Source organism: Anopheles bellator, chromosome 1, assembly GCF_943735745.2.
Source record: "Anopheles bellator chromosome 1, idAnoBellAS_SP24_06.2, whole genome shotgun sequence".
Lineage (NCBI taxonomy): Eukaryota > Metazoa > Arthropoda > Insecta > Diptera > Culicidae > Anopheles > Anopheles bellator.
The window spans coordinates 22929367-22941981 of NC_071285.1; the positions used below are offsets into that span (position 1 = coordinate 22929367).

Consider the following 12615-nt stretch of genomic DNA (forward strand, 5'->3'; position numbering starts at 1 on the left):
ATTTAAGATGAAAGGTAGCTTTGAGAAATTATATTTCAGTAGGAATAATTTGTATTGCTACCATAATACTAGTTTTCCTAATGATTCACTATTTTTCTGTCGTGCACAGGTAATTTGAAAACCCACGAGGCAAGGCATACGAAATATAAACGATATTCTTGTGAATTATGTGGAAAGCAATTGTCATCAAAAGAAAGAATGCAATTGCATCGTCGAATTGTTCACGAAGGTAAAATCACATAAACTTATTGCATGCTTTCATTCATTTATCAATAACGTTTCTTCGTTTTTCATTACAGACGAACGTCCACACAAATGTACCATTTGCAACTTGAGGTAATCATCTTAAACATTACATTTTCCCAATTCAAATTTAATCGGGTTTATCGAAGTACCATTACTTGTTGCAGGTGCAGCAGTATTAAGCAACTTCGGGTTCACATGAACACTCACACTGGTGAAAAACCGCATGAATGTTATTTTTGCGATCGTAAATACCGCCATTTAAGCGATTTAAAGGAGCATCTAAGCAAGCATATCGGTGACAAAGTTTACCCTTGCCATCACTGTAAGGCTTCCTTTAAGCTGAAGTCAGAGCTACGAGATCATTACAAAGAACACTTCCAGGGAGGTTCTCCATCGATGCTCCAACCAGAAGGTGATTTCCGGTTTGCGCTGAATTATCTCTTGAGTTTACGATACCCCAAATAAAAACCATTCGCAACACCAGATTAATGAGTTGCTTTGATACCTAATAGCACACACTTTTTATTTATAAAGTTGTTACCGATAACGGCAAACCTCCCAATGCCCCCATATCGTCGTTCGCCCTCCACAGTTTCTGTTGACCGCCGCTGCTACCCTCGTTATGCCTGTTGGAGTTGCAGAAGGACTCCCAGCTCTCCAGGTTCCACTGCTGCTCCACTCCAAACGACGATAAACGGCAATAAAAGCTTCTTTCACTGGTTCAGGTCAAGAGATTCGTTCTATACTTCATAATGTTTTTTTCCTTTTGGCAATATATTTCAAATATTGGTTCTCAGTCACCCTACAGCTACAGCATTATAGGAAAGGACACTAGATGACACCGGATAGAGTACCAAGAAGACTTCTACATTATAGCATGCATAGACTCTACTATAAAACCAGTTTGACATTCGAATGTTTGTTGATTTCTACTGAGATCAACAACCGGCATATTGTTCCGCAAGTTATTAAAAATACACGTGTACAATACACCCAATACAAGTTAAAGCCAAATCGTTCTAATCTTGAGTTGCTGCCTCAGTTTTTAGCTCCTCTTCTCGAAATAGCGGAGAATATAATTCTCTTTGTTTCAATTGCTGGGGTTGCGTAAACTTAGTTTCAAATGTACACACTGTACTATGGTAACGATCTGCTACAGATTACTGTAGATTCCAGCATTGTGTGTGAAATTCCATCCGCAATTAAAATATGGAAGGTAGCTATCCGTTCGTTTCATGTTGGGCAAAACAATTTTATTTTAAGCTTTCTTGTAGGGCCTTGCTCCAGAAGACTACTACATCACTCAATGTGGCCGGCGACTTGATGCATGGCACAACTTGCGCAGCAGTGTTCCTTTACGGATCAACGAAAGGCTTACCGGTGGCAAGGGAGGTTTTGGTTCGATGCTGCGTGCAATCGGAGCACAGATTGAAAAAACCACCAATCGCGACGCATGTCGTGATTTGAGTGGGCGCCGTTTGCGTGACATCAATGAGGAAGAGCGACTGAAGGCGTGTACGGCGAAACAGCAGTATTCTTCAAAGAATGATCACAACAAAATTCTTAGCCAAATCGAGAAACTTACCAATTCCAAACCAAATGTTGAGGATCAACAGCACCAACGTGGCAGCATTTACGGGGTTGATATTGCGGAAGAGGCTATAAATGAAGGATTGGGAAAAGCAAGCAAAAGAAAACGCAGTGCCGCAAACAGAGGTAACGCTAAAAGAGGCCGTGATTGTGCGTGGATTGGGATGGAACATATTTCTTCAGGAAGTGAGACAGATTCTTAACCGGGTTAAATAATAACCAATGTTCTGCGTCCGAGAGCAACATTGATCAATGGCCTGTGGTGGGTTCGATTACGTGTTGAAATATATTATTTGAACTGACTATGAACACAAAAGAGAATGTATTAAGCTAAACTACGATCAGATGAAGAAACTACACAACGGATTGGGCGCAAATTCTCAACCCATTTATGAGCTCCAAAAATATTTTTATATTTTTTTTTCTCAATCCATTTCTGATTGACTCGTTTTTTCATATTTTCGTGTTTCATGTAATTACACTCATGTTCTACTTAACTAGCACTATATGATTTTACACTTTAAGTCCTTCAAGATATTTGAAACTAGGAAACGAGATACAATTGAAAGGTGTTTGATATGAGGGATCTCCTCAATCTGGAGAGTGATGTATGTAAAAGCAGTTCCTAGGAATAGCTCTACGCCTGTCATCCAAATTTTTAAATGTAATTAGAGTGGAGCACTTTTTAGTTACAAGCTGTGTTCTTCAATCATACCTCAACTTACATGTGCATTCCAGCTTATTCTAAGCTTCTTTGGAGAGACATTGGTGAGATTGTTTTGATAGATTCGTCACAGCTTGATCCCTTGCCTAGCTAGGTACATTTTTGTGTTCACAGATATACTAGGCGCAATATGTTGTGCAGCATCGTGCCCCCCCGTATGAAAAACAACAAAATATTGATCTTCCCAGAGACCGCAGTTAGTTTTTTCATTTGTATGTAAATTTACTACCTTCACATGCGCGGTTGTTTTGATTGTGCAAAGGTAAAAATCGTAAAATCGTAAATCGTAAAATGGAGCGATAAAATAATACGTAAAACGGCTAACGTAGCCACGTTTGGGTTTTTGAACGGATTGACATTAGCATATAAAAAGGTACTTCCATGAAACAAGCTTGTTCACAGACTATCGTTCAATCTAAAGTCAAAAAACGGCGAGTGAATAATCTATTCCCTTAATAGGAAGATGCTGGGTAAGTCTTCGATTTTCTTCATTTCCAAAATACAAACAAGATTGTTTTAAAAAGAACATGCTGCTCTTTTGCTAAGTAATAAACTATTTTCACAAAATGGACTTTCATGTCTGGATGAGTTTTACAAATTTTTCGATCTACGAAAACATCTGACGAGGGGTTTTCGTAGCGTATAAGCGAAGATTTAAATTTTGGGCTCGGTTAGTTAGTCACTGATAAAATCTCCGTACATCAAATCAATATACTTTCCCTTCGAGACGCCCAGTTTGGTTCTGCCTTCGTTCGCTCCCATGTTTTACCGCTTCTAAATTAGCGTATACATTAGCAACGGGGCGAAGGGCGGTTCAGTTGTACGCCCTTGCTTACATTTTCCAATCAATATTCGTATCCCCGATCGTTTTGTGCTTTGCGGTCTGAGACGAAAAATGCAGAGCATGTAAATAGCTGTACTGTAGAGTTTGAACTTTAGAAAGAAATCATTCGCCTGGTTCATTTGTTTAAAGTGTGTCTGATGTTGTGCCTGCTAACAGACTCATCTTCAAATCGATGCCAAAGCAATACAAACGCCCATTTTAGAAAGCAACGCATTAAATCAACTAATCGATAAACGGTCATTATTTCAAGCTCGTAAATGTTTTCATAATCAGCTTGATTGATATAAACAGTAAAAAACAGTGAAAGTAGTAAGAAACATAATTTACCGAGTAAAGGCAGAACGAAAGCGCTCTGTGGCCGGCTTGAACGGTTAACCGTAGGCCGTAAATCATATCCCAGCATGGCTGTGCACCATCTTTTGTCTGAAGCTTCCTTTTTAAGGGCAGATATGTTAGTAATGGCACCATTACGTTAGGCGTCATTACTTTCCAAACATAATGATTTTACCCTATAAATTATCGATACGATTGGGTCCGTTTTTCGTGAGAATATGAACAAAGAGATTGACTTGCATCGAGGCAAAACGCAGAGTAATATTGCCAGCATGAGATCTACGAAGATTCGTGCTTTTTTCTTGGCAAAACAACTTGGCGGAACAAAGTTCGAACAGGAATAAAAAAAAGAAACCGTTTTTAGTTAACAACTGTACGCCGATTGTGTCATCACTTGGCTAATGTTGTCTTAGGTAATGGGGGCTTTGGTCAGTGCCTGCGTCCGGTTCCGTTCTACTGCACGTGAAGCACCTATTTCGGGACGCTTGTGATCCTCGCGTACGGCAAATGAGGCCATTTAGATGCTGCGCCCTCACCATGCACCGTCACGTGAGAAGAATTGAATTTTGAAGCAAATAACGGCACGGGATCGAAGAACCTCTCGTGCTCCTTAAAGACTGCCTTCAAGCCGTGGCTACCTGGCGGAACCGAGGGACCGGACTTTTCATTTTCACACCCCACCCCGCTCTGCACTCTATCAATTGCTGTGCGACGAAAGCGGCAGCCACCAGAAACAACAAACATATGCGGTGGAGCTTAGTGATCTCCGGTGGTGATTTGGCCCCCGGTTTTTGGGGGGGGCAAAAAAACAGTCACGGGCCCCGTGTTACCGAGTGGCAAGCCGCCCGAGCTCACGTAGATTGGGTTTTGTATGTTTTATGCACGTTCGATGAAAATTGATTTTAGCTCCACATCCGCAAGCATACGTGACGCCATTTGTTTTCCAAGCAGCCACCAAGGCGGTCGTGCCCTGCAGTTGAGGTTAGGTTTGTGTCCTCTTAAGAAATGCATATGTATGATTGAAGCGAAGCAAATAGGCATGGCGTGGTGTAGCGTGGAGATGGGATGATACCAGCTGGGTTATGGCAGGAAATGGCCACAGGAAGGGCCAGTTCAAGAGCCTCATCCCTACTTTGAACGCAACGTTTCGTCCGCCATTTTGTTAATTGCCATTCTAGCGAGCTTTGTGAGAATCCGCATTACTACAGAAATTCGAAGGGCACCTCAAGAGGAAACCATCGGTTTTTACACAGCGTCTGTCACTCGACTATATCACGAAGATAGCTCAGAACGAAGTTCTGATTTTTCCTTCCATTTATTACTTATCACAAATGGAATTGATGTCTGGTGCAACGGGGTTTCGGAGTAGAAGAGCTTCAATTTAGTGCATCCAATAAATACGGGTAGAATAATTAACGGTCAACACATATAACTTTAAACGATAAGTAAGGGAACGTCCGCCAAATTTTTTTTCTAGAGCACCAATTCAAAGAATGTTACTTTTGTGCTGTAAAGGATTTATGGTTATATTCCCATACAGTTTTTTGTAAAATTCGTCTAACTTTATGTAAGCCTTTGCTTATTGTAATATTCTATGGGCGATGCACGTCTGTTACAGCTTACAGCATAAAGGAACGGGGATTAAGTCACTAGGAAGGAAAAATAGTTCTCAAAATCAGTACCTGAAAGTGAAACCTGAACAGCAGTTCTGAGAAGGTCATCTGCATCCTCTTCAATCAAACGCTATATTAAAGCGAAAACATTTTATGGCCAACCGAAAAGCTGCCAATTTGTTTGGGGAAGCCCTTTATGAGGTAATAGTTTTGAGGTAATCCCGAATTAAATTGCGCCTATAAGTGGTATGAAACAGTTGCCCAAAACAACTGCAACGGTTGTTTAGCTTCCGATTAGCATACACACCAACGGCTGGCTGTCGGCACAACATCTAATAATGGAACATTATTTGGCTGTTCGCTTAAAGCAACGGGGCAAACAATAACAGTTCAGCTTCATGTTCACGTTGACGGTATTCCTCCGTCTGCCCAAAGGTGTCTGGGCAAAGGTGTTTTTCGCGCTCCTTCCGCCGCTTGTTTGCTCCGGCTATGACGCAGAAAATCCGGAAAGATTGTACACACCCGGCCAAGTGGTGAATTGTTCGATTCAACGGTACTGGGCCCGCCATTCATAAGTGGTCGGAGAACGATAAAAAGTTGGGCCGCGTAGTTGGGAGGTGAGCCCTCAGAGGCAAAGTTATCCCGAGTTTGACTCGTCATTTCCTTAGTCCTGGCTGGCCGTTGTGGTGATCATCGTCATAGGCCAACGAGAGAGACACTTCAAAATGATCGTAACAAACATCAGGCGCTTGGTGCGAAAAACGTCGTCAAAGTTGTGGAAATTCACTCCGCAACCAGCAGTGAACGTGTCCAACCTGCAGGGGGCCTGTACCGCATGCATTGGAGTGGTGGTGCTGTTGTTGTTGATTGTTACTGTGACGCTGTTATGTGTCCGGCTTCGAGACCGGCCCCCCGAGGAGGGCGTGCAGGACATACTCGAGGGCCGAATCACCCACCTGCGGAATGCCTGCAATCGGCTGGATAATGGCGGACGTATGTTGAACCCGAAGCATTGGACCCGACCTAATGTACTGACGGTTTTTTCTTCCCCAATTGTGCTTCCCCAGACCAAAGCGTTCATCCAGCGTTCTACTTGCACAGCAAGAATAACAGTTTGCTGTACTGTCTGGTGTTTAAGGCTGGGACCAGCTCCTGGTTCTATAACTTCAACTCCTGGGCCGGCTACACCGAGTACGAAATCATGCACATCGACAACCTGTTCTTAGCCCGGAAGTTCTACCCGCAGCTGACCCGGTCGGCTCTCATGCACTCGATGGAGCACTCGTTCTCGTTCCTCATCGTTCGGCACCCGTTCGAGCGGCTGATCAGTGCGTTCGAGGATCGGTTGGTCAGCATGCGAAACGCGTACTACTCGCGGGTCTCGCGAGCCATCTACGAGCGCTACCACCCGGGCGGGACCGGCGTCATTTCGTTCCGGGACTTTGTGCAGTTCATCATCGAGGACGTGGCGTACAGCCGCGACCTAGACGTGCACTGGTGTCCGGTGAACAATCTCTGCACACCGTGCCTGGTGCGGTACGATTTGATCATCAAGCTGGAAACGTACGCCCAGGACGTGGAGGTGCTGCTGCGCAGGACGAACCTGCGGGACAAAATTAAGCCGGTGCACATTAACCACACCCGGCGGGATGTTGTAGATCGGTTGATCGAAAAGTATTTCTCACAAATTACCCAAAAGCAGATGGATGCACTGTACGCGATCTACGAGATCGACTTCATGCTGTTTGGGTATTCGGCCGAGAAGTACTTTCAAGTGCCGAAGGTGCCGCAATAAATGTGATAACAATAGAACTGCCCCTTCTTTTTAAGCTAAACGGCCGGGTTCTTATTGCTAGCGATGCTGTTTACAGGACCCACCAAAGGTTACACTGTTGAGCCCATACATTGAAGGATTAGTTTTTTTGTGTTCGAATTGAGCGAATCTACGTCGCTGGGTGTCGCAAATTGGTCCTCCTTTAAAAGTGATGCACCCAATGCTCCTTGGTGGACCCATGTACTTTGGAGGTTTGGAGGCTCGAGGAATTTAATTCGCTTAATTGATGCAAATGATAGTTTATGTGCTCCCGACGCAACGCGTACGTGAACCGACAACTAGCCACGCTGTTCACCGTCCGTTTTTGGGGCGATACGGTTACGGTGGTCAAAGTTTCGTGCCAGTTGTTTAATTATTCGATAAGAAGTGTCACTTAAGGTGTTGTGGCCACCGGAGCTTTCGGTGAGCTTTCGCATTGTGGCACCGTCGTAACAGTTTTTCTCCATACTTAAAAAAAACGGAGAACTTGTGCTATATCTCGATCTTCATTAAAGTGTGAATCGTACGAGGCGCGAAGCGATAATTTTCAAACGCTGCCACGTCAAGGATGAGGCGAGCTTCTGCCAAAAGTCAACAAAACCCACCCCCGGGACAAACACTGATTACGACAAACGCAATCAATCCCGAAATCATTTTCTAGGATTGAAATTGAAATCGAACGGTTCATTAACTTACCAGGGAAGTAAAGCACTGATTGCTCGTGCAAATGTATGCAGACTCGTGTTTTTTTGCCTTGCTCTCTTCAAGCACTCGGACTCATTCCAGCCACACGAGGGTCCACAGTTGAAGTCGTGAGCGAAGATGAGCCTTTCTCCAGCATGTTCGCGTGATCTAGAATCAATTTCTCACATACAGGTTCTGCCAATGGTTCACACTGAATGAATCTTTTCCATTTCTTGGCTAACGCTCGGTGCTAAAATGTCCGTTTACTGCTAAAGCTCGTGGGATTTTTGGTCTTGGAATGGCTTAAAAAATCTATTTTAACGTTTTATATTAAACGAAGTTGTTGGCCAAAAATTCTCGAATAGTCGAATTAGTACCGTGTTCACCAGATATGGTGTCGTCTATTCTCCGAGCTTAATGGAATATTTTATGGATTATAAGACTATATGGACAGGTTGACATTTGGAACATTGAAAGTTTTTTTTTGTATCTGGAAGTTCTGGTTATTTAGTTAACAGAATGTATTCGTGGATTAATAGCGTGCGGTTTCCTAGAATTATCCCTTCAAGTCCAGCCGTGGACAGTGCATAATCTCTGCGTACGGGACACTTTCATCTCACGGCCAGCAAACGCCGAAGACTTGTTCAATTTCGTCGATTTAATTTCACGGAGCTGCCGATGTGACAGGAATGCAGGAATGTCGTACGGCCGGACGGCGCGCAATGTCAAATTTTCGAGAGTCCACCCCACATCCTGTGCCGCCAATCAGATTGATTGTGGGCAACCCGCAACGCAAATTTCGATCCCCGGTCACCGCCACGCTGCTGCTGCTGCCGTTGAGCGACAGCGATACTCTCGGCGTGTGCATTTTAATGATGGATCGCAATCTCTCATTTGCCCTAATCGAAAATGGTTTTCAATTTGGCTTATTAGCCTTTTCATTGCGGTGCTCGTTTGGTTTCGGAGTACTGCGCCCCGTGGACCCGGCTCGATGCGTAAGCTTTCATATGCCGTTTTGATTCAATAACGAGTCAATGATAATGCAATCGCACAATCGCACAGCATCGACTTGGTTGCCGAGGGCCTGGTGTGTTTGTAAAATGTTGTTCAAACATATTGCAGCCACCACGGCCACGGGTGTGTCGTCGGCTCAATTTGGAAGTCATCATGACTGCCCCCTGACTTCGATAGCAATTGGTAAAAGCATTTTAGAGAGCCAATTCCATTTACGGAAAGTGGCTCCGAAAAGGCTGCCAGATGAAGATTAAAAATATACCACACAAATCAATCTGTTTGACGATATTTCGTACAAGTGGTACGTGCTTGCAAAAATAGGACAATAAAAGTATAAAACAGATTGAAAATGTAGGAAAATACAGGACCAGCAACACAGTTCTTCCTGCAAGTGTGTTTAAGAAAGGACAACAAATCAATCTCTAGTGCGTTCATGCTAAGGACAATCATTTGCCATCATTTCCTCTTTTGTTATTTTTCCATCAAATTCGAAACTACTCATGGAGCCAAATAATGCTTGCCAAAGTTGTAAATTTTGGCCCTTTTCATGAAAAAATTCTTATGCGTAGAGTTTGTATGATAAGAACCCAAGAATAAGACATTTTGTATTGCTGCCGAAAAAAAAAAAAATTAAAAGCCCTGGGCTAGTAGTGGCCAAATGTAGCCCTAAGCCCTACAGCAACGAACGCTAGGAAGGACGGCGACACGTGTTGAGATGTTTCTTACCTCGTCTTTATTGATAAACAATATTTTTTTCCAACTGATCGACAGCAAACACTCGGCTGGCGCCTGGTCTAGACCACAAGTAACATCGCGGCAGGAGACACGCGCCGGTGCGTGCTGGTCAAACAGTTGTGACACAATTTCTACAAAAATCCTTCTAAAAATCTACTCTATCTAAGTCTACGGTTGCGCGTACTGAAAGTAGCGGTCGAACGGGTACCCAAACAGCTCGAAGTCTATCCGGTATATTTCCAACAGGTCCACCAGTTGCTGTTTGGTTAGTTGGGAAAAATATTTTCTCACCAACCGATCGATAGGGTCGCGGCGCGCGTGGTTCATCTGAACGCGTTTCATTTTGCCCTGTAGGTGGGTTTCGTTCGCAAAGTACGCCAAGTCTTGGGCGAAGGTCTCTAGTTTCAGGATGAAGTCGTAACGCGCCAGACACGGGGTGCACAGCTCGTTGATCGGTCGCCAGTGGAGGTCAGAGTCTTTCTTATTCCGGAACTGGTACACCACGTACCGGGCAAAGTCCTGGAACGACGGTATCCCGTCTTCGATGCCGTCGTCGTGGTACAATTTGTAGATTTGGTGCGACAGATTTTTGAAGTACGGATGAAGCTGCCCCAAAAGCCGCTCCTCGTAGGCGCTGATCAAGCGCTCGAACGGTTCGCGCACCACAAGGAATGACAGCGAGTTCTTCATGCTGGTCAGCAACACGCCCGGGCTCTCCCAGGGGTAGTGTACCCGCGCCAGCATGAAGTTGTCCGTCCGCTGGTCCAGTATCTGGTCCTCGCTGTATCCGGCCCATCGGTTTATGTTGTAAAACAAGCTGGTGGTGCCCGATTTGAACACTAAGCAGTACAGCAGGCTCTCGTTCTTTATGTGGATGTAGAAAGAGGTTTCGATCCGAGATACTGAAATGATCGAATGCTTGGGTCAAACTACGGTTGGCTTAGTCCGTCTGCATACGTACTGTTTCCGTTATTGGTCCGTTCGCATACTTCGCGAAGATGCAGAAGCCGGTCCTGGTTTATCTCTGCTGGCGATTTAGTTTGACACCGACCGTTCGAATGCAGTATTACAGTGTACATCAGCGCACCGACGATCAGTGTGGCTAGCGTTATTCTACGAAGTTGCGATCGAACACGGTACGACCAGTGTAACGTTGTCATGCTGGAAGCGAAGTGAGTCGTATATACTGACTGCCTAGTAGCTAGGTTTGTCGCAAAGTCGAGCAAGAGCCGGTTCGTACTGAACTTGGTTCGCATCAGGCAAACAGTGAGCTGTCGCGTATGAACAGTTGTTGGGCCGCACTTTTGAGTGTTGACAAAACACAAAGAATTTCATTAATGCTAGCTTGTTGTTGTTGATATAGGTCAGGTATTTTTGGAAGTTTGCATAGACACTGACGTCTATTACACATAGTGGCCTCGGGGATAAAATAACTAGAGACGCCACTGGAAGGTTTTTCTAATAGTGCAAACAACGTTTTCGGAATTACCTTTGCTCCCACAGCGTGGAAGGGCTGGTTTGAGTAGTGGATCCAAAAATGGGTTTCGTTAACGTTTCTAGCGAGTTGATATAGAATCAAAACCTCGAAATATATCGCACTAAAAACTGTACTCAAATTCTGGGATTATAGCCCTTCAACGCCTGTGGCACAAACAGAGCATGGAGCAATCAGCCGGTTTTTATTATTTCGCAACCAATTTGTGCGGGCTGTATTTTGCAGCCGACAAAATTGCCCATCGAGATGGACAGAGAGACACAGAGACAGAAAGTGAGAGAGAGAGAGAAAGGGGGGAAGGTAGGGCGTTCCTAAAGTTTCGTTACCGAGCGTTACGATGCCCGAATCGAAACTTGAACCCCCGTTCGCAATGAATTTCCGTTCGGAGAATGAAAATTACTCTGGTATACGACTATGGCCGGAGTGGGCTCCAGCGAGGGAGCACCACCGCTGCCTCAAGAGTGCATCGCTAAATTGGCAAAGTTTTCGCTCGAATGCAATTGAATAATTGAATACTTTTGGCAACGTTTGGCGAAGTTTGGTTCAACGGGCTTCTGGCGAGCGTTAACTGCAACATATTTTAAATCAACGCAAACACAAACACTCACGCTTGCGGACATTGGAAACTACGTACAAGAAAAAGGTCCCCAGAGTGTTTGCCATTTGGGGCCAATGCGATCGTCTGGAGGATGTTGAATAGTGTCGATTGGCGGAACCGAGCAGATGCTCACTTCATCAACCAGAACGGCAGGACTCTGCACGACAGGAAAGTTTTTACACTATAAAACGTAAAAAAATGTGACAAAACGTATACAGATTACTTTATGAATCTTTTCGACTGCAAACCATGATCGGCCTTGGCCTGCACCAGAGACAATTCTCAATTGTTTTCTCAGTTTTCGACGTCGTCGTCTCAGTACGTCCTAGCCGCTGTCACCAGGCGCACCTGATGGATCTACCGAGAACTGGGGCTAGAAGGATAGATCACAAGGACACCTACTTGCAGAGCCTACGACCGGATGCAAAAACAGTAACAGTAAGATTAGTAAGCGGCAGAGAGTGCAGGGAAAAAGAACTTATACTTTTTGAGCTCCCCTTACATTACGAAAAAGCAAAAGAGGAGTTTCAGAAAAGGTATTCCAGTTTGTATGACGCTAATTCGACATACTAGAGACGATTATTGCAAGAATAAATTTAACTCATGTTTTTATGTTTTATTTTGGGTTCCATCTGTTAGGATTAATGGCATCCGACACGTACAGGAAGACGGGACGCTTTTGTAGTAGTGCCCCAAGCTGCGAACGGGACGATGTCGGTAAGTTACTCAATTCGGGAAATACCCTGGAAGACAATACACATTTCATCTTCTTATCGTTGCTCACGATTTTGCACGACCACGAGCTAGTGTAACGAACTCAGTCTTTGATTACCCACCAGAGAGACATAACCTGATGTACAGAGTACGACACGATGATAGTGATGACTTTGGTAGTGTTAACAGTATCGTAACCGGTTGCTAGGCTT

General features: G+C 44.4%; 5 protein-coding genes across 5 annotated transcripts in view; 4 read left to right on the forward strand and 1 right to left on the reverse strand.

Annotated features, from left to right (window-relative positions):
• The first annotated feature begins 113 nt into the window (after positions 1-113).
• On the forward strand, positions 114-711 carry LOC131215238 (protein krueppel-like). Its single transcript, XM_058209625.1, has 3 exons — positions 114-229; positions 300-336; positions 411-711. Exons 1-3 carry the CDS (start codon positions 199-201, stop codon positions 709-711), a joined length of 369 nt encoding a protein of 122 aa, XP_058065608.1. The 5' UTR covers positions 114-198.
• A 491-nt stretch (positions 712-1202) lies between these two features.
• On the forward strand, positions 1203-2073 carry LOC131216774 (splicing regulator SDE2-like). The gene is made up of 2 exons (XM_058211349.1): positions 1203-1462; positions 1521-2073. The coding sequence occupies exons 1-2, from the start codon at positions 1370-1372 to the stop codon at positions 2037-2039; spliced, it is 612 nt and encodes a 203-aa protein (XP_058067332.1). The 5' UTR covers positions 1203-1369; the 3' UTR covers positions 2040-2073.
• A 4002-nt stretch (positions 2074-6075) lies between these two features.
• On the forward strand, positions 6076-7145 carry LOC131215239 (carbohydrate sulfotransferase 8-like). Its single transcript, XM_058209626.1, has 2 exons — positions 6076-6343; positions 6418-7145. The coding sequence occupies exons 1-2, from the start codon at positions 6076-6078 to the stop codon at positions 7143-7145; spliced, it is 996 nt and encodes a 331-aa protein (XP_058065609.1).
• A 2619-nt stretch (positions 7146-9764) lies between these two features.
• LOC131215240 (carbohydrate sulfotransferase 11-like) lies at positions 9765-10756 on the reverse strand. Its single transcript, XM_058209627.1, has 2 exons — positions 10558-10756; positions 9765-10498 (listed from the first exon to the last, which is right to left on the reverse strand). The coding sequence occupies exons 1-2, from the start codon at positions 10754-10756 to the stop codon at positions 9765-9767; spliced, it is 933 nt and encodes a 310-aa protein (XP_058065610.1).
• A 1577-nt stretch (positions 10757-12333) lies between these two features.
• The window catches only part of LOC131215241 (leucine-rich repeats and immunoglobulin-like domains protein 1), a 96414-nt gene continuing 96132 nt past the window's right edge, over positions 12334-12615 (forward strand). Inside the window, exon 1 of the mRNA XM_058209628.1 lies at positions 12334-12406. Within this exon, the coding sequence (XP_058065611.1) occupies positions 12334-12406 (73 nt within the window). The remainder of the gene's footprint in view (positions 12407-12615) is intronic.

What these genes read in the sequence shown, in the direction of transcription:
- LOC131215238 (XM_058209625.1), top strand. Translation starts at nt 199, where the DNA reads ATGCAATTGCATCGTCGAATTGTTCACGAAG. An exon ending in TCGTCGAATTGTTCACGAAG is followed by an intron (nt 230 to 299) that starts GTAAAATCACAT and finishes TTTTCATTACAG; the next exon opens with ACGAACGTCCACACAAATGT. An exon ending in TGTACCATTTGCAACTTGAG is followed by an intron (nt 337 to 410) that starts GTAATCATCTTA and finishes TACTTGTTGCAG; the next exon opens with GTGCAGCAGTATTAAGCAAC.
- LOC131216774 (XM_058211349.1), top strand. Translation starts at nt 1,370, where the DNA reads ATGTACACACTGTACTATGGTAACGATCTGCTACAGATTACTGTAGAT. An exon ending in CCGCAATTAAAATATGGAAG is followed by an intron (nt 1,463 to 1,520) that starts GTAGCTATCCGT and finishes GCTTTCTTGTAG; the next exon opens with GGCCTTGCTCCAGAAGACTA.
- LOC131215239 (XM_058209626.1), top strand. Translation starts at nt 6,076, where the DNA reads ATGATCGTAACAAACATCAGGCGCTTGGTGCGAAAAACGTCGTCAAAG. An exon ending in TCGGCTGGATAATGGCGGAC is followed by an intron (nt 6,344 to 6,417) that starts GTATGTTGAACC and finishes GTGCTTCCCCAG; the next exon opens with ACCAAAGCGTTCATCCAGCG.
- LOC131215240 (XM_058209627.1), bottom strand. Translation starts at nt 10,756, where the DNA reads ATGACAACGTTACACTGGTCGTACCGTGTTCGATCGCAACTTCGTAGA. An exon ending in ACGGACCAATAACGGAAACA is followed by an intron (nt 10,499 to 10,557) that starts GTACGTATGCAG and finishes CGATCATTTCAG; the next exon opens with TATCTCGGATCGAAACCTCT.